General features: G+C 41.3%; 1 protein-coding gene across 3 annotated transcripts in view; it reads right to left on the bottom strand.

The window, feature by feature from the left end:
• ITGB1 (integrin subunit beta 1) overlaps positions 1-23,131 on the bottom strand; it is a 43,251-nt gene extending 20,120 nt beyond the window's left edge. The window contains exons 1-4 of one of the 3 annotated variants that reach the window (XM_030264371.4): positions 22,957-23,131; positions 3,607-3,676; positions 3,280-3,365; positions 1,563-1,785 (exon numbers count right to left, since the gene is read on the bottom strand). In XM_030264371.4, coding sequence (XP_030120231.3) covers positions 1,563-1,785; positions 3,280-3,365; positions 3,607-3,676; positions 22,957-22,965 — 388 coding nt within the window. In that variant the 5' untranslated portion in view covers positions 22,966-23,131. Of the gene's footprint in view, positions 1-1,562; positions 1,786-3,279; positions 3,366-3,606; positions 3,677-7,236; positions 7,256-22,956 lie in introns of those variants that run through there. The other 2 variants (XM_041714355.2, XM_041714354.2) reach the window with 2 other exon arrangements.
• Between the last annotated feature and the right edge of the window lie 3,171 nt (positions 23,132-26,302).

The raw sequence follows: 26,302 nt of genomic DNA, 5'->3' as shown, positions 1-26,302 counted from the left end.
TCTGGATGGAATATTGCAAGCTACTTTGCATCTACCAAGTTCAGAGCACAGAAATGGCAGTGAGAGAACAGTAAGTTAGCATTTGTTGTGATTGTAACCCCAGTCCATGCAGAAAACCTACAAAAGTATGTAGTCTCACTCTGATGCTGAAAGACAGTGAAGAAGGATTACACACACATACCACACACCCTCTTTCCCAGAAACTGGAACAGTATTCTTTTGCCTAATTTATACAAAATAAAGTGTTAAATCAATAGGATGTCACACTCCCCTCAGTCATTGAGCTTAAATGGTAGTATTGCTGCCACTTAAGTTTGCTTAATAATTAGGAAACATTTGCTAAACATCAGCAAAATTAGTTAAGTGAGAAAAATATTAAATGGACAAGTTGAACAGCATATGGATCACACAGCTATGTAACATGGTTTTCACCAAAAAACCCCTGAACAACAAAGGGGAAAAAGAGCCATACCACAAAAAAAAAACCCCAAAACTAGCACAAAAATCTGTTTAGATTTTCCTTAGCTACTATTTCAAAAAGCCAGCACAGAAAGCAAGTATCTCCCTCTGCAAGTACACAGTCCCTCAGAGAACTAATACCAATGGAAGTGCTTACAAACATCTTTTGGGTAATTAGATTCTGGTTGCCCAGGTCCCTGCTATGTTCTGATGAAGAAACATCTGTGTCAACAGAGGAACAATAATTTGGTTTGAAGCAAAAAAATTCACATTGGAAATAAACAGGAGCCATACCAAAATTGCAAAATAATTTTCATTACTTTCTTCTCTACATCACGCTGAGCCTGCTTCACATCACCTTCCAATTATTACTGCAACTAGCACCAAGCAGCTGACCCTAAATACAATGTCTTCTTCCAGGAAAATACAAGGCAGCTGTCCAATGTGTCTACAGTACCCAAGAACTCTGCTTGAAGACAATCTCCATTGTGCTCAAGTGATCCACTAGCCCTGTTCCCCCCTACCCCCCTCATTTGATTGAGATAAAGTTCTCATTAGGGGCTAGAAATTATACACTACTTTGTTTTTTCATTACTGTGGTTCTGTGCCCACATCTTTAGCCTGGAAGGTATTTTATGTAGCAATCCAAAAATTGCACTGCGTAACTACAAAACCACTTTGTTCAGACACAAAGACTTCAGGAAACGGCAGTACTTCAAGCAAAAGGAAATGCTCTAGTAACTTGAAGTTTTTGCTGACTCCTCTACTTTCATCCTGTAGGCAAACTGTAAAGAATCAACTACAAAATACTAAAAACAAAACAATTTTACCTGTCTGATTCATCTAACAACCCATCTTGAATCAATTTTCTCCTAGGTTCTATTGGGAAAAATAGAACAAGTGATAATACCTAATCTTTCTCAAAAATCATACAGTATTTGGAGTACCTAAACACCTGGAGCTGAACTGAATAGCTCTGCTATCATTCATACTATCTGAAAAATAGTCATTTCTGTAGCAAAATGGTTACACATGAAAATCAAAAAATGCAGATGTGGTGGTGGCAGAGAATCATCCCAAAACTGGAACGAAACTATCCTTACCGACTCTTAGATGCAGTGATAATTTCTGTGGCTGGATCTGTGTAATGGCTTCTGGTTTCAGCTTCTCTGCAGCACCTTTCTTACGATTTGTTACTTCTCTGTTTTCGAGCACCTGCTTGCTGCCCCTGGGATTCTCTATGTCTTCCATAGGGCAGCCTTTACTCTTCAGTGCTGCCAAGTCATCACACCGGGCAGATGTTGGCTCTCCTTCTTGCAAAAAGTCCTAGAAAACACAGGCAAAAGAGAATCACGTTTAGAGCTATGTGCAAGTCCTTATATTCTACCCACAACTGCTCTTTCTACAATGATCACATCTATCTTTTTCCAAAGTTCGGTAATAAAACACAGTCTTGAAATATATTAAATGATACTACATATATTCAATGACTACTATTTACTCCAGGAGTTTGCATCTACTAATACTTATTTGTATATAAGATGCAAGAGGGGAAAAAAATAAAGCCTAATGCCACCTCCATCAGAAGTGGGACATTTGTTTAAATTGGCTACTCTAAAAATGACTGCAAGTAGAAAAATCTTTCATTTTCACATAGTTACCAATAATGTGAACCTACTCATACAGCCTGATTTTAACATTCTTTTATTTTTAATTAAGACTATACAAGTGTATCTTGGTACTCCACAAAAAAGCAATAGCTATTGACAGAGCAGTTGACAGAGCAGGGCAAAGACAACTCTTATTTTGGGGGGAATTAAATCTGAAAGTAACATCCATAAGCAAAACCAATCCTTAGCTTTGTTCTGAACAACAAATTATCATTACACCCAACCTTAAAAAAGCTCTAACTTCAAATATAAATAAATAAGGCTTCTAATTGAGAAACTTGGCAATTCTGATTCTGTTCCCATCCCTAAAATATGCATATAAATAAATGCATACTAAAGCTTGTCAATTTTTGGTGACACAGACCTACAGGAAATCTGATAGGTCAAGGTGAAATTATAAAATCAGTCTGTTTAACTAAATATTGCAAGTTTATAAGCTGGTTTGGGGAATAGTAAGTAGGCAATATATAGAAATAAAGATGAATTACCATCTCCTAGCAAGAAAAAGGAAAATTTCTCAGTTTCAAAAACAAACCGAAGAACAGCTATAGAAAATATTTTCTTCTGTTTCTAACCTGAAGAAGATATGTCAGCATACAGTGGTTATATCTTATATTTTGCAGTTTCCTGAACTTAATTTTTCTTAACCTAAGAACATATCCTTCTTGTTTCATAATGAAACAAGCTACCCACCCACACAAACCTATGTACTACTCCTCAGGTCTACCAACAGAAAACTAAAATTTGAAAATCTTTATTTTAGAAGAAAAATCCCCTTCAATCTCTTTCCCTTACTCCACCTACATCTGGCTAAAATTGGCTCTAACTCTAATGGCACTGGAAGACTATAATTAAGCATACTCAGGCAGATTCCACATTGGAGTAATTTTAAATAACTATGAGACAGCTTATAGGGTCTGTATACACTTAGGATTTAGAAAAGGAGAAGTAAACACATTGTGAAAAATGTTTATACTCAAATCAGAAAAATCACAGTATTTGATTTTTTTAAGTACAAATAAATATTGAATTGAAGAACTAGAGGAAACTACTGTTAATGAAACAGACATTTCTGTACAGGTAAAGTATTTCCTAAAGTTTGAAACCAAGGGGAAAAAACAAACCATAAAAAGATTTTTGCAACACTTACTGTTTTTTTACACCAGCCACAGTTTGGTCCTGCTTGTATACATTCCCCACATGACTTTGCATTTGCTTTTATGCAGTCGCTTCCACCTAGTGAGGAACGCAAATCCATCACGTCAGTTAGAGAAAGGTGTTTTACAACAACATTTCACTTTGGTTCACTCTACTTTTGTAAGCCAAGTTCCACCTGTAGGTTATTAACATGAGATATGACTGACCTACTGCCATTAATATTTGTCTAGTGAGGATGTATTTATCCACATAAATAACTGCTGAACAGATACAGTTTTAAAGCAGCAATGGACTACTGCAGTGCAATCAAGTGCCTTACCTTGCTGGGCACATCCATTCCATATTAAGCAACAGAGGATGCCAGCACACGTGAGCCATTTGAAATTAGTCTGGAAGACAAAAGAGAAACCAAACTGGATGAATAAGTGCAAAAAAAAAAAAAAAAAAAAAAAATTCACAAAGCTGTGGACATATAACTGTTTCAGAGGAGACAAGGAACATGGAACAAATACAAATCTAATTATCTCAGTTGTACCAGCTGCACAATTTTGCCCTAATACAAACCATATTTGTGGGCTACACTGTATTTAGAAGACATCAAACACGGTAGCTTCTTAAATTCTTCTGAAATGCTCTTCTGCTAGGTAAACCAGCAAGCTATGAGAAATTCGGAAATGTCGTTCACTTGGGAGGAAGAACCCAGACCAGTTTTTTAACACCTTATAAAAAAAAATTTATGCTCTGAATGTTATCAGAGAGACACTTCTAAATAAAGCTACCACAATAATACAGGACGGAAACAGAGCTTCTATATTCACATCTCCATTTCAAGATAAACACCAAGGCCCTTGACAAAACACTTTTTTTGTAAACTTCAAGGGGCATTTTGCAGATTAACTTTGCACTTTATACAACAAACTAGAAATTTCATCTCAAAATATGCGCCATAAAGCATCCCTGACATAAATTCTACCCCTGTTTTTACTTCTTTAGACAACAGAAAAGAATTGGATAGCATCCATCCAAAGGAAAAAAAAAATTGTTTAGTGCTATAAGTATTAATGAAAGGCTAAATTTTTCTAAATTGTTTCCTACCTTAATAGCAGGTAGTCAGCCAGGGTCAGATGCCTTTTAAATTTCGATACTATTGTAAATTCTATTTCTCTTTTATTTAAGAGTTCTGAGAACTTAGATGATAATGGGCAGTTTTCTTGAACACTCTAAAATGTTGGTAATTAAAGCCTCTCCAGTCATCCTGGAAACAAAAGTATTCTTAATAACGTTTTGTTCTAAAAAATCTCTTGCAATATAGCCAAGGAAAGTGAATTTGGCAGAATCTCCTAAACTGAAGATGTCATTTTTCTAGAAGATGTACTGTTTTTCATATAAATTAAATTTGTATAAATTCGTATAAAAGTAAGCAATGCTCAAATTAGTACAGCAATTGAGTTTGGTTTTTGCACACTGAAGCACAGTTGTTACTTTGCACATCCAGACAGACCTCGAAGGGATGGCCGCTCCAAAATATGATGGGGAAAATTTCAAAAAGAACCAACCCTTTGCTAACAAATTGTTTCCAACAACAGTATTGGATGGCTCATATTTTTCTGATAAATCATTTTGGCTCACTTTTCAGTGGATGCTATGGTGAGAGGACAGGCAGTGGAGTTTAGAGAATATGCTGTTGAACTACTTTGGTTGGTGTTATGCATAAGCAAAAAAGAAATCACTGGTTAAAAAAAGAGGAAAAAACAGAACTGTGAATTATATCTTACTTAACCTTTGAACACTACTTACTGCATATATGCAACTCAAATTTTTTTCTGCACACTGCTGCAAGTGACCAGTCCTTCATTCACAAAAACTCTCTTCCAGAACACTTTTGTTAAGCTCCTTTATAAATGATCACCTAAATTCAACCTGTGCAACCACAAACCTTGATCAGAGGTGAATGGTGACCCAAGGAACGTGAGCAGGTGGAAGACAGATGAAGGGACGGAACAAAGGCTTGGAAAGACAATGTTAGGAGCCCACCTACGAGACCAGCAGTCTGGACTGTAAGTCCTTACCAGGTTGCTCAACTTTCAGGCTCTTCCTTCCTGGTTTTATGGTAGGTATGTTGTGTTCAGCAAACCTTGCTTCCCTCAAGTGAAAGGATATTTTGTTACTCAAGCAGTTTTGCTTTTAGTACAGGCCAGAATGGGGTGGGCTTTTCAGTAAGAAAAAGTCCAAGCTGCTGGCACCAGGTGAGTACCATCTTTTCTGTCAGCCTAGACAAGAAAATTATTAACAGTTCACCTTTTTAGGGCAGACTAAGAGTGGATGCACAGCAAGTCCACCCAGACTATATAAATAAATCAGCAAAGATGTGACACAGTGCTAAAGCTATGACTAAGAGGGTTTGGAAGAGAAACGTTCCAGTGGAAATGCATCTGCATGATGAATGCAGCTCTGGGCACAGAGTCCCGGTAAAGTTAACAAGGAAAATGTCCTTGTCCATATATGGCTGTGCCAATGCCTCTCCCAGAGCGATGCACACAGCTCCTCGCTTCCTCTACTTCCTCAGCTTTACAGCTTTTCCAGCTGGGGAAATGCAAACAGAGATCTGCTGCTTCAGATTCAGCTGTGCCTGCTGTCCCATGCAAGCAGAGCCACGCACACCTCGTCCTGCTGCAGTGTCGAATGCGCTCCCCTGCAAGTCCCCAGTCAGCAGCGCGAGCTGTCCTCCTGCAGATTCTTCCATTGAGGGAATAAACCCAAGCAAACAACTCCCAAGTACACTGGATAGCCAAAGGAAGCCTTTGGAAACCCTCGGTGGAGCTACAACTAAATGTCGTGTCAGTATTCAACCACAGATGACTTCGACTGAATAAAACCCCAATTGTTACAAGAAATAAATTTATATTTTTACGCAACATTTAACTATTTTCTACTTGTTCTCCCCTTTCTAAAGCCTTGAAAAAGATTCCAGAATCCTTGAAAAAGTGGGTTTTTTCTCCCTGAAAAAAGCAACTCAAAGCCAAGAGACTGAAATCTCTTTAATACTGTATTACCACTTGGATCCTTTCTAAAAGGTTGCAAATGATGTACTGTTAAAAAACTTATTTTAAAATAATTTCTGCACATTTATGAGCCATACTCTATTTTTGTTAAATATTTTAAGAAAACAAACATGGACATAACCATAAATGTTTAGATTCAATGCTTTCCAAGTTTGTTTTTTTTTGCTGTCTTGACAAACAGTAATGTTTGAAGAAAATTTTTTATTTATAAAATCAGCTATGATGAAAATTTCCATAGCTTTTAATTTGAAATGAGAGACTCATTAAGTGACAACAGAAAGAAGAAAGGATTATTTCTCCACAGAATACTGAATTTGTAAATTACATATTTAGAACCTTCACATTCTGATAATCATCGAGATATTCAAAATTAACCACTCCACTAAAGCCATTTACAGTTTATTTATTAGAAAGGCAATAGCATCCCTGCAGAAACTTAACTGGGCAAACGGGATCAAGGAAGAAAGGTAAGAGTTATACACACATTTATTCCTTTGAAATTAAATACTGATGGCTATGCTGCTCTACTCTCATCACTTTCCAGCCACAGTTTATACAGATATTAAGGCAATATTAACAATAACACGTTGGGTTCCTGCAGTGTTACTCCCCTCAGCTGAGCTGCTCCTCATCTCGCCCAGTACTGCAGAATCCACCAAGCTGATGGCAAGCACAGGAAAACACTCCATGGCATCTGCCCGATGCCTCACTGCAAAGCTTTCCACCGAAACACGCAACCACACCATGGGGGAAACATTTCAGTGTGCAGTAAGAACTGAGCTGTTGTGCAGACAGCACCTTTTAAAAGCAGTATCCAGACAGCCAACTTACTCATATCCCCACACACCACTCTAATTGCACTTACAAACCTAGAAATGAATACACACCTCACACTTTTGGGCTTGCATTCGTGCTTCCCTCAGCCTGACACCTCGTAGCATGAGCTGTACTTTCATGGTTCAGAAATGCTGCATGGAATCAATTCCTCCTGGAGCTGATGTTAAGTTTACAGCCACTTTCATGTAGTGCAAGGATGGAAAGTCACTGAAGAGAGCTGCCCCATCCTCCTTGCTGATTATTCCCTCTTGTTGGCCAACCTCCTGGCTGATTATTCTGTTTTCCTTTTTGATCAATGCTAGCATTACTGCGGCCACCAGGAGGGCTGGAACAAGAAAAGATCTGTCGAAACTAATCCAACAAAGAAAGTTTCTTGTTCCTTCCACCTGGGTACAAAATCACTTCTCCTGGTGTGGCAGAAGTGGTGAGGATGGAGAAAAAGAGAACTTGGAGGGGGTGGGGAAACAAAAGCTCCTGCTGCTCAGGCACAGCCCGTGGCTGTGTGCTGGACTACACTGGTCACACAGCCAAGCCCCCACCCCCCGGCATGAAGGCTCTGGTTAAAAAAGGAGCAGGAAGAGACACATTTCTAAAATAAGCAGAGTGTAATAGTCTCTGGAGATGCCTGTTTCAGAACTCGATGGCTGCTCTGCCACAACAGCTCCTTCTTCCCTCCCTCCAGAAGGTTTCCTAGCATTAGCTGAGGGCCATGCTTTTCAGTATGAATTTTACTGACTGGCAGAAGAAATCCCATTCATATTTCTGAAAAAAATAAAAGTGGGGGGAAAAGAAGGGACTGAAGAACCAAACAACCTCAGTGACACAGGACAGCAATTACACAGAGACTACAACCTCAAGCAATGACCTGCAAATACTCTTGACACCAGAACTACCTCAACAGAACTCTCTCAACAGATGTCATTAATTACAATCTCCAAGATGCCTGCACATGAAATAACTCTAAACATATCTGCTTGTACAACTACTCACTGCAAAGAAGCAATTCACTATAAAAGAAAGCAGTAAAATGGTATATTGCTGTTCTGTTTTGAGAGAGGCATATTGCTAAGGTACCAGTACCAGAAAAATTTTTAAAAAGTTTTACACTAAGCCTGCAGTATAGATTTTCACACAAATCTTAAATTGGTAATTCTTCATTTATGACCTTCACAGCTATCTTATTTACTTAATAAGTGTTACTGTGATACTGAAGTATAGTCAGAATACACCACACAGTAAATTCCCAGACCACCATTAAGAAACTACATGATACATTCTTCATTAAACAAGCAGAGATTTGGAATAAACACTGGTGCTTGAATCGCCAGCAATTTTAATCAAAGAACCCAATCCTAAACTCAGTCTGCAAAACTCTTTGTTCCCTGGATGCAGACCAACCTTGTGATGGTTGCCCTTCACAGAGGCACAGCTCCTGACCTTGCATCATGAGGGATGAACTAGCAGAACATCTCCCATGTAGGTAAAATGAATTTGATGGGAAAAGTCAAGACAGACAACAGAAATGCAATCCCCAGAGCAGGGCTTTACAACACACCAATCTAAATGGGAATGCTAGAAGTAAGCTTTCCTTCAACAGCCTATCATGCCTAGCAGCATGGCTCATGACCACAATGTTCCTTCTGCCCCTGGTAATTTCACAGATGTGAATGTAGCAGGTTTTGAACTCTTGCAGTAATATGGAAAGAATGGGATGTTATCAGAGACTCAAGAGCAAAATAAAAAATTCTTTAGCAGTGAAATAACTTTTACACAAAAAGTTCAGCACATCAAGACTGCTTACTCAAAATGTTTCCTGAGAAAACGTTAAGGCATATAACCACTTCAGCTACTGTGATGCTACAGCATAAAAGAATCAACAGTATTCCACACTGGACTTAACACCTGTCAGTTATTTCTGAGTTAATGGAATAAAACAAGTCTCCAAATACTCATGAGAATCACTTCCATACACACTGTTTTAGCAGGGCATTATATATTTAAATAATATATAATAAACTAGTAAAGACTTAACTTTCAATTACAAGAGAGTTAAAATCTACAGAAGATTGATTTTCTGCTTAGGTTAGGGAGACCAGCTCCTCCATTCCAGTATGGTTCTATAAGGTCACCTGCCACAACTAGTGTACGGCACTGTTAGTTCAGAAGATTCCTCTGCAGGGTTGGGAGTCCAGAAGAAGATGAGAATACACATTTCTGCATGCCCAAACCATGAGTAAAGATATCACAATTCTACAGGTTTGACATCAAAATTCTTGTGCCCTGTTCCCGCGCCCAGTAAGGTAGACAAACATGAAGAGTAACAGAACTGCTAAGACTCTGAGTTACATTACATTACTACCCACAGTTTATTCATACAGCTCTAAAAAATTCCCACGGAATCAAGTAGCTTAAAATTCACCAAAAAGGACTGTATGCAGTGGGAAAAATGAGTAGGTGTTAGGTTCTAAAATAACCTTGTGTCTTTTGCTGAAATCCCAGCATGGGCACCTACAACACACAGCCCCTTCAGCAGAATAAATGAAAATGTACAAGTACAAGCAGGCTGAGGCCACAGCTCATGAGAACAGAGCTGGAAGGCTGTTCATGGTATCATCTTGTGTCCCCAGAGTATGGGGTGTTTGTTAGTTTATTTAGGACACAGCTGCTTCAAGACTGAACCACTAACTTCACAAGCACTCACATGGTTTGATCATATTATTGCTTTTACATAGAATTTGCTGGTGTTTGTTTCTGGGTTTCATAGGAGCTCTCAACTTTCTAACAGTTCTAAATAATGGAATGAAAAGCAACTGGGTATTTTTATGCAAAGTATCTTTTGGTTTTGATTTGAATTATGGAATGGAAACAAATCTGCCCAAGTTAGGTGCCTGGCTGCAGGAAATTGTGGTGGGGAAGATTTTTTTGCTGGAAGACATAAATTTTATCAATAATCAGAAAGAAAACAGGTAGCAGTTTCAGAACAACTGCAGATAAGGTTTTCTGGTATCTGACATCTCTCCACAATGAGAAAGATAAAATGCAGTAGATCCAGTTGAGACACGACAGAAGGTGGTAATCAAGCCCAGATATTTCGCAGTTTTGTGGCATACACAGAAAGTAAGGTAAATGGGCTCCAGTCCCTCCTCAGCCCCAAAGGGTTTGCATTCCCCTTTTCTGGGAATACTCTATCATCCTACAGGATATACTAGTAAGAGCTTTAATTAAACCAAAGCTGCTACACAGAACAAAAGGCACAGAGACAGAAAACGAACTGATAGGTTTGTCTCTAGTTTACCTACTGAAGGGCTCATACAGCAGCTGCTAGATAAAAAGGTGTAAGTGGAGCTCCAGTTACTGCTCCTTGTAGTATTTACAGCTTTACAGCATATTGTCCATGAATAAAACAGAGCCTTGGGTTCATAATCTGGAGGATGAACTTAATTTCTTTCTGATCAAATGCTCTACCCTGAATGGAAACTGAAGGGAAACACATGTATGTTCACACTTGGACACATAAGACAGCCTCAACTGCAAACCTCCTGTGTTGTGGATGACAACTCTGACCAGTGCATGCTGAGCTGAAATCCCTCTCCACTTGCAGACCTGACCAACCCAAACAATATGGACTTCTCTAGGGACATAAGCTAAAAGTGAGTACAAGGAGCTAAATACAAGGAACCGAAGGCAGCCTGGGAACTTCTGGAAAGCCATAAAAACCTAGAGAATGTAAACTTTTATGGAACATAGCAAATCTATAAAGGCAGGGTAAATTACATACCATGCCTGATTTCATTGTATTTCTGTATGTTTCCCTGTATTTCTATGTTTTCACTAGCAAAATCTATTGACAATTTCTCCAAATAACGAAGTCCTGCAATCGGCTGCACACTCATCACAAGAAAAACAAGTGCCATAGCAAATTGTAAAGAAGACTACTGCTACTACAGCCCACTCAATTTATTAACTGAATATTCTGAGATGGAAGGGACACACAAGGATCACTGAGGTCCAACTCCTTGCCCTGCACAGGACAGTCCCAAGAATCACACCATGATTTGTCTTTTCATGAAACATCTCTATTTCAGAACCCACACATGTCGGAATTTCATGGTGACAGAAGGTAAAATAACTGAAAAAAGATGCACAGAGGCAACTTGAAGATGCAGCTACTGACAAAGAGCCTTCATCTTTCTAGTCAGCAAACCCCAAGTGCAACCTTGATCTCTTCCCTTTGTTCTCAGGCATTTTGGAGAGCACTGTGGTGCAGGCAGGATTAACACTGGTTAGTCAGCACCACTTCTGAAGAAAGGACCTTTTCTCGAACAGTGTGTGTACACACTGCCATGCACAGACAGCTTGTAATTCAAGACTAGATCTTCACAGTACTACCATACCACAAATCATTACACTACTTTGCTGTATTAACCACCCTTGTCCCTGGCTTGGCTTTTATGAACATGAAGAGATTATTTGTATAACACTTTCTTGACCTGTTGGATCATAATTTGAAGCCAAGATTCCACAGTTCAGACATTATTCTGGAAAGCATCTCAATGCTTGAAAGACAGGTAGCACTTAGACACAGCTCACAGGAACAAGCAACCTGTGCATGATGACCACATATATGAAACAGTTCAAGAGCCAAGTCAGATACTCTTTCTCATGAAAATGTTCCTTTTTATTTAAATGTTTTTACCAGGCAGTTATCCACAAACTGCAATTTACAGCATAAACTGTGACAGCTGTATTTTGGAAAAGTAGACTAACAAGCAGGTGTATTGTGCTTAAGTTCAACACTAAATTAGGAGAGAAATACAACTCTGCATGTTCTCCATCAGAGCACTCAAACTTGCAGCTACATCTCATTAAAACATCAGCAAGGTGCTTGACATGTTGATTACCTATGGCTTAAACCTAGTTTAAACTATAACATTTACATCTCTGACAATGCAGTTTGCAACTACATCTTGCTCTACACTTCTCAAACTGTTGTGTCTATGAAATTCCATGTCATTGCATCCTGCCCACAGAACCTGAGGATTCAAGGATACAATGAAGCTCTTTGAATTTTAGGAAAGGACAAAACAATGTCCTGCGCTGCTTATGCAGGTGTGCAAGCACCCTGCAAAGGCAGCATCGCCAAGCCTAAACCACAAAAACACACCATGCCCATTGCTATCAATACTGTGGTTGAAAGTGTTTGCTACACCTATAGCACCTCTGTACATGCACAACTAGAAAGTTTCCTCTTTAAGGATAAATATACAATGTGGACATTGCCAATAACAGCTATAGGTCGTTTTTCCCCCCTTAAAACTGTCACTGTCAAAAATACCCCTTTTCTATACTCTTTCAAACATAAGCTTCCAATAGTTCATCACAACTTTACTGACACAAAGAACATTGTCCCCAGAAATTGATAAGAATTATTACCGTACTCAATCTTGCTGTTACGAGTAGGCATTTTTCCGTAACAGATATTTCAGGATTTTCATTACAAGCATCTCTTCACACAGCTGTGATTAAAACTGAATTTTAAAAAATCTGTTGTTTCACTACTTTTCAAATGCTTTTAGAACCATGAGTTGTTTTTGCATAACAACTTCGTTTTTTCTCTAGTCTAAATATAATACAATTTTTTTGGTGGGAGAAAGTGTGAGCTGGATAATTAACTTGTTTACCTAGTTTTTTTCCAGCCTAAAAGACCTCTTGGCTATGTTTAGCATTTCCATCACAGACAGGTTACAATCAAGAATGCTACATAATGATTTAAGCCATTCTAGTAGAAAACATGGGGGTCTGTTCCATGTGGTAGTATTAAATTCCTGCATACTCTGCACCACTTACTACTCCCATAAAGACACTATTTAATTTTGTGCAACTTAAACCTCACATTTATCCACACAGGGAAACAAAAAGCTTAGTTAAGCATATAAATATAGCTCTTACACAGCTGACAGTAACTGATGCTTCCAAGGCTGTACTGCCTCCATGACTGTCACAACATCTGGCTAAACTTCCTTTAATCCAAGCTTCTCTGTTAAAGGAAAAGCAGAACAGAGCAGAACATGTTCTTAAGTAAAAATCTAGATAATTTCAATAAATGCAATGTCTCATTCATCTATTTCTTTAAGAAAAAACAATTGCAAATGTGCAGCTGGCGACTGCTGCAGGTACTGCAGGAAGCCGGCAGCTGGCACACCACAAAACTCAGCGGAAACTCTTCTGTCGTTACATGGCAGAGCTCACCCACCAGAAACTATCATTAACACTCAGGGTACAGTTTCAGCAGCCAAAAAAACCCAGATGAAAGCAAACTGCAGCTGAAAGAATCAGCAGTGCTGCAGCATCGCCACAAGAGCAACCTCTGACCCTGCGCCACCACTCAGGGACCTGCCCCACCTCTATCCCAAGCCAGCTCCACTTGGAGCTTGGGCCTTTCTCTTTTGTGTCAAAAGCCACTTTCTGTAAGCCTCAGTGGAAACCAGACCTGCACATGGACAGAGGAGTGCTGAGGAAACAGCTTCAAAGAAGGGGCAGGTGGCTGTCAGACAGACTACCCTTCAAAATTACACTGGGCTCTCTGCTGCTAAACCAGCCCAAATTCAGGTTGCCACAGGCCAACCTTCCTAAACTGATCTTGGATGAATTATTTAAAAATGCTCTGCAATGCAGCAAGCCAGTTTGGGGAACTATTCTGATTTTATTTTTACAGGTTATCAGAATAAATTAGTTGTCCAAAAAAATTAACAGAAGCAAAGAACAAAATACTGAAGGATTTTAGTTTGTTGTTATTTGTTCATATTTTAGTTCAGAATTTGAATAGCAATCACATAAAATAGTATTTGCAGATAATATTCAAATATTTAGCATCAAGTTTTTAAAAATATTCACTATTTAAACACAATTTAGAATGAGACTTGTACTGAAGCACTCTCGTCCTCAACATTCTTTTAATGCCAGTGTGCATTAAAATGATCATGTAGAAACAATATAAAACTGGTCACCCCACAGAACTACATACAGCCTTATAAATTTGTATCTACGCAATTCTGAATATAATTTAATTCTATATATATTTAATTTTTCATACATATGTTATATATTTTTGTGTACGTAACTAATGATGATTATTGATTCAACAGCAGTGATGAAAGGCTAGGCAGAAGGGCAAACTGACACAAACAGTGGACTTTATCCAGATTTTGATGAAAATCTGAGCACTTGCAAAAAGCTCATCAATCTCAGGAAAAAAATAACTTCAACCTTAAAAGACTTTTAAATAAAAAAATCAAAACCAAAACCACCCAGACTCATCACAGAGTACTTCATAAAAAGCAGTCCTGGCCTGAACAATCTGCCTATTCATACGCTTCTGCTGCTTTCCAGAGAAGGATTTTAAGCCTGGAGTCCACAAGCTGCTTCTAAGAGCACTGCAAAAGACAATAAAAGATGAAGTTTCTCGTAGTAGCCAAGTAAATCTACCAGACTGCTACTGGAGAACCCAGGAGCCAGCTCAACTCCTCCAGACCCTCAAATTCCCCACTTTGCACCCTGCATCTCTCTGGTGCCAACTACGGATGATGCTTTTGCCTCTTAGCTGAGCCAGTGGAACAAGCTGAGCAAAAACACCTTGCTGAGTGATTTCTCACCTGCTCTAGCAAGTTAAGATGCATTACTCAAGTCAGAAGAGCACTGAAGTAGGCACAAGCAGATGCTGTGAGGCTCCACAGCAGTTTATGCCAACTTATCTCTGGAGTGCCACAGTGCCACACACTCTCGCTATGAGTTGCATGTTTTCCCCTTCCTCCCCAGCTCTGAAGCGTGCCCCTCACAAGGCATGTGGTCTCCCAGCTGCAACAACTGACCTAACTAAAAATTAATTTTTGACCAAGCTATTTTTCAGCCAGAACAGTTATTTCAATAACTCAATGTACAGCCCTATAACTTCCACAGCTGATGCAAGTAGGATGGCAAAACTGCACAGCTGCAGGCAGGAGGGACAGGTGAGACCTAGCACTGGTATAAATTGCTGCAGAACCACATTCCAATGAAAATTAAAGACAATTTTAGTTGAATTCATGGCTCAAAAGCCACTGGAACATTTTGCAAAATATGAAATTCAGGTAAATTTGAAAACCAATTGTCTGCTGCAAAGTTTGAGTTATAACTAAAGAGATTTTTTTTTTTTTAAACTCTGCAAAGACACAGCATTAAAATTGCTTCCAGCTACAAGCAAATGTTAATAATACTTAATACAGGTATTCTTCATTTAGAAAGTGAAACTGCATTGTGAATTATGCACCAAAAAGAGGCAGTACATGGGCAAACTCTTTTATTGCTATCCAAACTGGACAACTGGAAATGGTAAAATGCTGGCAACAATCTTACAGTATAATTACCCCTTAAAGCTGAAGTTGAGTTTTTTACTGAAAGGAGATATCTGTAACATGGCTGTGTAACATTTTAGTCTAGCTTTTGAGAAGTAAACAACACATGTAGTGGAGGGTGATAACACATACATAGCAAAAAATGTTTGTTGCTGTTTATTGATTATGTGTTTTTAACAACCTATAGCTGGCATGTTCAGCATGTTCTTCCAAAAAAGGAAATTTGCTGTTTCCTTTTTTATGTTGAAGTCCACACCCAGGAAAAATTACACTGAAGTTTTTGTACATTAATTTCTCACATTGATTTTTATTTGCATAGAAGTGACAAAAACAACAAAAAAATCACTCCCCATTTTTTTAACCGCACAGTAAAAACAAAGAACAAGTGTTACTTTCTAAAATGTTGCACTTTCAGATGTTTTGGAAATGCACCTAAGTTATATTCATTGTAACTGAAAGACAGATTTTAATCTATTCTGCCACAAAATCAGCAAACTGACAATTCAAAAACTGTCAAGCCTTGTATTTTATGCAGATGGGCTATAGCATGCCTTGCAGCTTTGGGACAATCTCCACCTGGCATCACAAAGTCAGCACAGTAACACACACTAAATACAACTCTGCAAAAGCACAGAAGGAAGCTCTGAGAAAGTAATTATTGACTTTATCCTAAGCTCACTAAAACTAATTTCCTAATACACAAGAAAATAAAACATCAGTGTAATAAGAAAAAAGCCCAGCCAGAATTCACTGGCAGCACACCAACCATGCTTACCCTAGCCAACCTTGCAGATGATGATAGCACAGATTTCCTCATTTCTCCTTTTCATTAACAGAAGAGGGAGCATTTCACTTGCTGACTGGACAAGCACAAAGCCTTCAGCCGTTCCATTCTCAAAGATGTGTTAGGAAGATTGGAAGCCATCCTGATACAAAATTTATTCCAAATTTATCAATAACCAACTACTAAAATGTGTCATCTTTTGATACCTGGGAGAGTGCTTTGATTTAACATCAAAAAGATAACATTCTTTCGTATTTATTTCCAGTTCAGAAACAGGCCTTCCTTTTAGTTGTACTCATCTTTATACAAAACCTCTTTACCTAAGTAAGACCTGAACACCAGACAGCTGAGGATTTAGGCAGTGCTGGGTGTTGCCAATTAAATACTTAAGCAGCTGAATTTGTGGAGGATGCTGGCCAAGCTACTAGAATGCCAGGTCCTTCAAATGACCTCCTATGGTCCCCAGGATGCTCCTGGATGCTCTGGTTACCCCACTGCTCACTGCTCCTCTGCTTTGTGGAAGATCATTCCCAGCCTACAAGGACCCAGAGCACATGAGGACAGATCAGACACAGCTTCCTGCACAAGGGAAGATGTGACTCTCGGTGCCACTGCCCAAGGTAAGCATATGTTAGCACACATTAAACTACAATTCCACCAAAGAAAACTAAGAAACACCAGAATGACAGCTTATCCCCCTTTCCAAATGGGCATATCCTTATTTCAGTATTTATTTCAAGGGCAAGAGTATGTCAAACTACACATCCCAGTCTCAGGTTTGTTTTCCAGAGCCCAAGTATGCACTGATATCCAAGATACCACCTTTGACTCATCACCATTTCCTAAGTGGAATACTGACTCCTTCTAAATTAATCTGATACAATTAATTTTCTTCTCTTTTAAATAACCACAGATCAGTCATGTTTGAATGAGGGTAAGTTCAGTGTTACAGTTCAGCCCAATATATAATTACTGTTTTTCATTCTGCCACAAAGGATGAGAAAAGAAACATTTCTCTTTTTCTGTTCAGCTTCCACATCAAAAATGTTATTTTACTTGCACATCTACAAAATTAAAAAAAAAGTTAATAGCTATAACAGAAAATTAAATACAGGTACTTCCTTGTAGTATAAATACTACAGAGAAATTTGTAGTTTAAAACAAGAATTCATACAAACAACAGCCCTTCTTCCTGCTTTTGCACTAGAATGTACCAAGAGCAGAAGTTAAAACTAAGTCAAAACTAGGACTAAGTTAAGTATAAGTAAGTCATCTCATACAAAACACAAAGCAGAAACAGGAGAACTACAAATATGATGCCAATCATTTGGGGGAGGAAATACTGGCATTAGGTATGTGTTGCGTTTCATTAGCATAATAAAGAGGAATCTGCACTTAAACATGGTCTTACAGATTAGAATTTTTGAGAAAGTGACTTTTATAGTCTAATGATTTGCTGACAAAATGTAAGAACTGCATTAATTTAACAAAGATTTGCAAAACATTTTTTTCTGTGATAGAAAGGAATTAAAAGGATGGCAAGAAAAGACCAGGAACGTCTCAGCTCTTACAAGCAATAACAAAGTTAAGATTCCAGCCTCAGCTTTGTTACTCAAAACCTTCCCCTCTAATAAAACCACAAGAATACTAATGGTATTTTGTTGCTGCTGTTGCAAAAGGAAAAAATGAAACACATGAAACTTCTTCTAAGACAGAAAGCATGCTTCATAAGCCATTTTGCAGCTGACAGTAAAGAGAAATGAGAAAGATAAACCAAAAAAAAAAAAATCACCAAAATATTAAAGAGCTTCTGCTCAGTGACACCCTAAAGATGATTACAAGTAGGAATTCTATCACCTTTTGCAAAAAACCACATTAATATTATAGTCTCATCAGGCTAATTTCCCTACCATGTGCTTGATTATGTGCAAATTTTGTTATAGATTTGAGACTTTACCATCTCTCTGAACACATCCAATCAATTAATGAGAAAATACAATAGCCTAGGAAGTCCACTAACCACTCTGATTAGTTTATGAACAGAAAAGTAATAGAAGGTGGTTATTACAAAAATACATGATGTTAACTAACAACATTCTGCTAAAGAGAGCACCTTCAGTACTGAAAAAGGCAATCATATTATTTAATGATGTATAAAGAGGTGCATAGTGTCTCATTTTTTGTTCACAGAAGTTAGATTTTCATTTTCTGCATAACATTCCCGACAGAAGCTGTCCAGCAAGCTTAGATGTGTCTTAAATTGGACTATAAAGTCACAGAGCTAAAGCACACGACAATTTCTTACAATGAAGCCGTATATACTTTTTACTGGTTCTTACACTAATAATCCACATGGTGGGAGAGAAAAAAGTTCAGAGAAAAGGTCTTCTCAAATTTATTCTGACTTACAGTTTTAGGAGTTTAGGTTACTGGACCACACCTATTCAGAACAAATTAGGAAAAAAAAAAGAAGAAATAGAATATGTCTTCCCATTTGTGGGTAAACACAAAAATGGCTTTGTAGGCTAGCCCAGAAATGCCATAACCACAACAACTGACAGATACTGGTCAATATTGTGGTCCCCTCTGGTTACCACATGACAAGAAATATCATCCTTTTTAGAAAGTTGTCAACACAATATATCACAGGGCAGAGCAATGAGGAACTACACAGTAAAAAGGAGAACATATCTGCCACCATAAATGACAATATTCAGCAGCATTACATCTAACAGATTTTAATTTTCTGACAGAAAAGGAGCATTAAATCACACACAGATATTGCCAGTATCTGTCCAGGAGATAGAGGCGCAGAATTTGTTCATCTATTCATTTGTTCTCAAATCTGTGATAGTCCCTCCCTTTTGGAAAGCAAACAAACATCCTCTTCAGAAAAAAACAGCTAACTCTCCCCTACAACAAAAAACTTATTGTCATGTACAGCTCTGAGATGTGTTTGTCTAAAAAACATCCCTGCACACCTACACCAGAGCAGAAGCCTAAAAAAACCTTGAGTATGAAACCAGCAACATTAGAAGTGGCAGTGAGAACTGCTATTAGAAGGTGACTTCAAAGCAAGGCAAGTGGGGCGAGTGAAACAATTTGTAGAATCAGCAATATAAAGATACATGGGAGAAGAGAGGCAGGAAAACACAGACTGAACTCGAGTTTTCTGCTGCTGGGAGACCGGAAATTTTCTACCAGGCACAGAGTATAGCAGCTGACTTAAAAATCTAGTCATAGGGGAATAGTACACATACTGACAAGTACTTTTTAATGACACTTCCAAAATAAATCTAACTACATATTGCCTTAATTATATTTTTAAGATTGATTAAATTTATTTAATTGCTTCATGAGCGCTATCAATAGAAGCAGCTTAAAAGGCAAAAATAAAAAAAAGAAGAAAAAAGGCACTCCCAACAAGGATTCCCACTCAGAGGGCTGACGGCAGCTCTTAAGAATTAAACGGATGCCAAAGGGATTGGCCAGCCTAAAAAAAAGTTGGAAAAAATAAATCACTTGACATTCTAGAAAAGCAAAGGAGGCAGAATAGGCTCTGCTATTGTTAAATATGGATTCTGTCTTTTCTGGATCTATCTAGTCAATGTCTTTTCCAAGTGCCACATGAAGTGGCATGAGCAATCTTAAAGCCAGCGATTAATACTGATTTAACTTCATTTGAGCAATGCCTCACTGATTACAACAGTCTGTCTTACATGGAAGGGGTACAAAACACTTGGAAAGGAATGAGGAGGAAGAGAAAGATCAGGTATACCAATGGCCAGCCTTCCTCCACAAAACCCACTCTCCACACCACGTGAGGAGAACTACCAGAGAAAGTAGCACAGTCACACATCCACCTCCTGTGCAGCAGTGACAGGGACACAAGCAAAGGCTGCACCTGCATCATGAGCAGGTCCACACTGAAGACTCCCAGGCCTCAGACCATGTGCAAGAGAGAAGCAACAGGGACACTACATGGCTGTCCACTAGAAGGGAAGGGAGCCTGATGAAGAACTAGAGCCTTTACTTACCAGAAGGGTCCCATCAAGACAAGGTACTTAACAGCCTGCTGAGCAATCACAGCTGCAGTACCCTGTCTCAGTACCAAGAGCCACAGCCAAGCACGAAGCCTGCAGCAGACTGATGAGAAGCTGGCTAAGTGTGCACCACATCACTCAGCTAAATCGAGACTGGGTGGAAAGGCAGGCATGACAACTATTTACAAACAACTGACGGGCACTCATACCAGCAGCAGCAAGGGAATTATATTCAGGGTAAGGGAGACCACAGCACAGCCCATGTGTGCAGGGCTCTTCCCAAGTTCGCCTTTCTGCTACCCCAGTTATCTACTTCCTGAGCTGCTGCTACAGCAAACAAGCTTTTTTCATATCTGAACTACAGCAGAACTACCCAATGAGAGGTAGAGAGAGGATGGTTTAGAGAGAGGAATGAAATAATGAATCAGGAAGAAAGAACAGCAGGAAAAGTTCTCAGACAGTTTTTTTTCAGCTTTGGGAATCACTTCCCAAAGGAAGCGGTGTAAGGCTAACCACTTGAGTCATTTAAAATACTCAAGACAAAACACTTAAAATTCTGCACTCCCATCAAAAATTCATGCACATTCTTAGAGAAACAAGCATCCCTCCAAATCAGTCCTTAACAAGGGTGGGCATTACTGGGGACATGGCACAGATCAGACAACTGAACAGAGAGAGCAGAATGAGCTCCCTGGCTGCACCCGCAGAGAACAGCGGAGTTGTAACTGCTGACATTTAATTTTGAAATAAATATAGTTCATTTATCATGTGGCTGGCAAACAGATACAGCACTTCGCAGCTCCAACTTTGATTAAGGTAAGATTATACATGCCTGTCAGCTTTTAACCTTTCAGCTGAAACATCTCTGAAAAGGACAAAAGTTGAAGGTGTTCACATCTTAAACTTGTCTTGTCTTGCCAATCTATTGCCAATGGCTCACTGTTTTTGCAATCCTTATAAATAGAGCCTTAGGCGAGCTTGCAAAATGCTACTTAATCATTACCCAGAGGCAAGTAATATTTTTTTGTGACAGGAGAATGAATCATCGGTTTCATTGCTGGGACGGATGTGGACACTGAATGTCTTTGCTACTCTTAGTCTTGTTTAATTTAGTCTAATTTACATCTTTCTAGTAGTATAATACTACTTTAAAAAGGCCCATACAAACAACCAAGAAAAACAAAATCCCCTCACTGCTACCAAGCTGCCTCATTTCTCAAAACGTTTCTCACACTGCCACCATCACTTACCAAATGATCTGTGCGCCAGGAGTACAAGTTATTTAAATCTGTTTCCACATACATAACGTCCTGCTTAATATCAACACCTCAGCACACAAGGAGCATTGACTGTGAGTGGTTCCACCAATCTAAATGGAGACAATCGTTACTCCTAAAGGCTTGTGTATGTTGGCAAGAATAGAACTGTAGCGGTGATGGCAAATCTACCAGAAAAATCAACATTTTCACCCAACAGCTATGTGCACATGTGCTGGCATGAATGGACTGTTGTATTCTATCAAGGACAAATAAAGACGCAAACATGAACGCTCATCAACTTATTTTCATGAACAGTCACAAAAGCTACCTAATGAGTTTAACAGGCAGACAGATACTTATTCCATAACATAAAGACATCTGACATGGGCCTGTGAGTCAGAATGAATTTCCCATTGCTCCACGGGAGCCGGTAAGGACCAGTAACTGAAGGCAATAATAGGAGACAAAGCATTGCACTACTGCTGTAAGATTTTTCAGAAATCCCCATGTGGGACATGGCATAGAGGCCTCACATTCCCACTCCATCCCGACACAAGTTTATATCAAGCGACAGAGGCTCAGAGCCACTCTGGACGGATCGAGCAGCCAAACGCTGCACTGCGACCATCCCGTCATTCAAACCGCACATACGCCGCTCTCAGCGCTCGCTTTCTGCAGGTATGTGCGGGTCAAACCGCTGGGTACTCAAGTTCCCGCACTGCCTCACTCCTTTCGTTCCCATTCCCGTAACTCCGGCGCCCGCTTCCCGCGGAAGGCACTTTTCCCCTGCGGACGCCCGCCCTCGCCCGACTCCCGGGAAGCCGCCCGAAACTTTCCCAGCCGAGCGCTGCCCCCGTCCCGGGCACCACCGGCGGGAGGCGGCGGCCGGCACCGGGCAGGGCACAGCACGGGGCTCAGGCGCTGCCCGGGGCACAGCGCTGCTGCCCCGTTGTCGGGGTAGGGCCGGCCCCGGGCGGACAAAGGCCCGGCCGGCCCCGGCGGCACGGGAGGCCCGCGGCCGCCGTCCCGCCGCCACAGGAAGCCGCAGGCTGGGCCCGGCACCTTCCCGCCCACAGCGCCGGGCGGGCACGGCGGGAGGCGGCGCCCCCTCCTCCGCCCGGACCGGCGCCGAGGCACCGCACACGGGGCGGCGGCGGCTCCCGGTGCGGGAAGCGGCGCTCGCAGCCCCGCGCCGCCCGCCGGAGCCCGCCCGAAGCGCTGAGCCCCGGGGCGGCCACAGGCACCGCTCATCTCGCTCCCGGCCGGCTGCGACCCCCGCCCGTCCTCCCGTTACCTCGGCCATGGCAGCGGGCGCGCTCCGGCCCGCCCGGCTCGCTGCGGCGGCGTCCGGGGCTGGGCTGGGCAGGGCTGGGCGCGGCGGGACGCCCGGGCTCGCTCCTTGCTGGCTGCCCGCCGCCGCCTGCTCGGAGCTGCTGCGGGAGCCCGGCCCGCGGGGGAGGGGAGGGGAGGTCCGCGCTCCGCGCTACCCGCCCCGGAAACACATTCCTCCCCGCTGCCGTCAAGCGGGCCGGGGAGGCGTCTGCGGCGCGGCGGCAGGGACGGGAGAGCCGTGCCTGAGGCGGGGCTCGGTGCCCGCTTCCCTCCCGCTTCCATCCGTGCCGCCCGCCAGCGCCTTATTTGGCGGGGTTTGCCGGCGGCTCGGCCGGCCCCGGGCTGGGCCGGTGGGCGGGGACGGGCTGGGGCTGCCCCGCGGCCCGCTCGCTCCCGGCGGTGTGGGAAGGCTGTTCCACCCCAGCCCTTTTCCAGAGGTCTTCCCCTGCTCCGCTCCCCGCCTGGTTCCACGCGCGGACACAGCGCAGAATCTGGGCCGAGGGGATCCCTGCCCCTCTTGCTGGCAGCTGCTGCCAAGGGCAGTGGAAGTCACTGAGTGATGAGTGCGTTTGTCCGCTGCTACACTCGCTCCGAGCTAGAAAGTCGCTTTCCCCAAATACCTCGGCCGGAGCCTGCTGGTGTTAGGAGCATGCTCTTGGTATTTTAAAGTGCCCCTTAAAATAAGTACTTGGGAAATTACCGATTAAAAAAAAATGAAAAAGCGTGCATTTCGACACCTTATTGAAGGTAAGGTGTTGGGAAATACAAGCTATCAACTCACAGCTCAGAGCTCTAAGCACTGTCTTTATGTGTGGCTACTGGAGCTTGAGTCAGTTCTTGGTTTTGTATGGTTAACTTAACCAGCAGTGCTGCGACTTGTTTATAATTTTAATCACTTTTCCCCTGCTTGCTTTCTAGCTGCATTTTGGAATAAGAAAGGAATAATGTTTCTAGTTTACTCAAGTGTGGCCTGTGATTCAACCCCGTGTTCCACTTGGGCAGTGCAGTGGTTTAGGGCGCAGTCTCGTAGCAGCTGTTTTAGCAGAAGCTTTTAGTGCTGGTACAGCTGTAATTGCAAAACTGTTTTAGTGGTGTTGGAAAATGAGACTGAAATGACAGACTACTTCTCCAAGCAGACCCATCAAAAGCAAGCACTGGATAAATTAAATGGTAGCTAAATAACTTTGACACCCAGAGATAAGGACAGCAGGGACTATATGTTTCAACAGGTAAATTAATATATAATATTAATACTGCCAGGAAAAAAGAAAGCCATCGTTTTTAAAATTGCAAAAATTAATGCAAAGTAAAAGCAAATGCCGGAGGGATAGTGGTCTGCAAAATATGTGGGAAACTTAAGTACTGGACGATAAAAATTAGTTTTATCCAAGGTATTCTTCTCTGCTTCTTTATTGCAGGGAGAAAAAGGCACATCTGGTGCTAATTATGACAAGGTTGTGGATTTTGATTCTTGTATGGGCCATTCACTTAAAAGATGGACTCAATGATCCTTGTGGGTTTCTTCTAACTCAGAATATTCTGTGATTTTGCCAAAATATGCAAATAGTGAGCAGCTGTCCACAATACTGTACTTCAAAGAAGTGGCGGAAAAATGTGCTACTGAGATCACTGGGGCTCTGAGGAGTAAATAAAACTGCTCAACAGACTGGTTCAAGTGCTACCCAATGCTCTGCTCAGAACTTATTGTGTCAAGTAGCCAGTGGCTGGCTGTGCTGTGCAATAGGAAATCAACAGGAAAAAGTCTCACAAATGGCTGAAAAAAAAAATCACTGAATTATTTGGCTGCTTTCTGGTCTCCTTTGGAGAGCACAGATGGGTATGAAAATCATGAGTTATTTCCCAACACTTGTGAAGTACTAAAGATGCCAGAAAAAAAAAAAAAAGGGCTGGAGGTATCTGAGCCAGTAGACACAATTGTAGGTGATGTCAAAATGTTTAATGTAGTGTTTCTATACTGCAGTGTACATGACATCTGGGAGAGTGAGTGAGCAGTTTTGCACAGGAGGGCTCAAGAAAAGATGGATTTTCATGGACTGAGTGGGAAGCTGGGAAGTGTTTGGTTCATTCTTAACTTATCTTGCAGATACAGATTTTATACTATTTACACAAACACAAATCCCAAACCAGGTTTTAGAGTGTCCAGTGCTGCTTTTGTAAAGAAGCCAGCTGTGTAAATTGGGGGTGCCCAGCTGCAGCTCCAGGGCTGGATCTGAATATCCAAGTGCCAGGCAGCTCTACTGCAATCCCTCCCAGTGCCTGGCTGGGAATCTCGGGAGTGAGGGGATCACTTGGGTGCCTCGGGAGCCACTGCCTCCAGAGAAGCAGGAACTGGTTGGTAGGAGAAACTGCAGCATCTCCTAACCAGTTATCAGGGTATTTCCTTGGCTGCAGTTTCCCATTTGCCACATGTTGCTGCCAAGCTGCTGAACTCTGACTTACTAAAGCCCACGCAGCCAGGGAGCTGTCACCCTGTTCTCCAGCATCTTCTTCACTCATGCAGCTTGCAAAGAGTTTAGAGGGAGATATTTCTCAACTGGGGCCTCAATGATAAGAAACACAGGATGTGTTTTAATGTGCATGGTTTGCACATTAATACCCAAATGCAAATGCCTCCCATCAGGGCACCCATTAGGCAACTTTGTAATCTCACCAGCCACTAAAACTTCTACCTTTACTTCTTTATACTGTGCTAGGTATCTCACTCACCTCTGCCCCAGGGAGCGATAATTTATCTGTACTGCTCCACTTCCCCAACAAACTTTGTACTGACAGCAGAGTACTTTCCCTTTCCACCCCTCTTCTTTTCCTTCCCTGCCTCCTCAAAATGCTTCTACCCTACTAGATAGATAAAAGGTGGGAGAGAAAAGAGGAAGTCAAAGTCATTTTCCCAAAGATAGCAATGAAGCCAGGAAAAGAAAGCAGGTCTCCAGGGGAACACATCAGACTGCAGCCACCTGGGTTCAGCTGGCTGTGGGAGCGCCCAGTTTTCCTGGCCTGACCTTGGAGCAGAGCAGCAGCAGCTTCAGCTGCTGTTTTATTCCAGCAGCAGCTGTGCAGTCGCCAAGGGGCACAGTGAGCACTGAGAGCTCGCTGGCAGCTGGTCAGCACTGGGCTCTGGCTTCCAGTGTGGAGGATGGAGGAGATGTTAGGGCTTGGACACAAGATTCATAGAGAAAGTATTATTAGAAGGGTCACTTAGTACAGGAAGTGATGGTGCTACATGGTTGTGGTCATTGCTTTAGATAACAGCCACTATTTGGCTCCTCATGAGGAATGAGCAGCACTTC

The sequence above is a fragment of the Taeniopygia guttata genome, chromosome 2 (genome assembly GCF_048771995.1).
Source record: "Taeniopygia guttata chromosome 2, bTaeGut7.mat, whole genome shotgun sequence".
NCBI lineage: Eukaryota > Metazoa > Chordata > Aves > Passeriformes > Estrildidae > Taeniopygia > Taeniopygia guttata.
The sequence above is the reverse complement of the archived record's forward strand: the minus strand, read 5'-3'. Positions and strand labels throughout refer to the sequence as shown.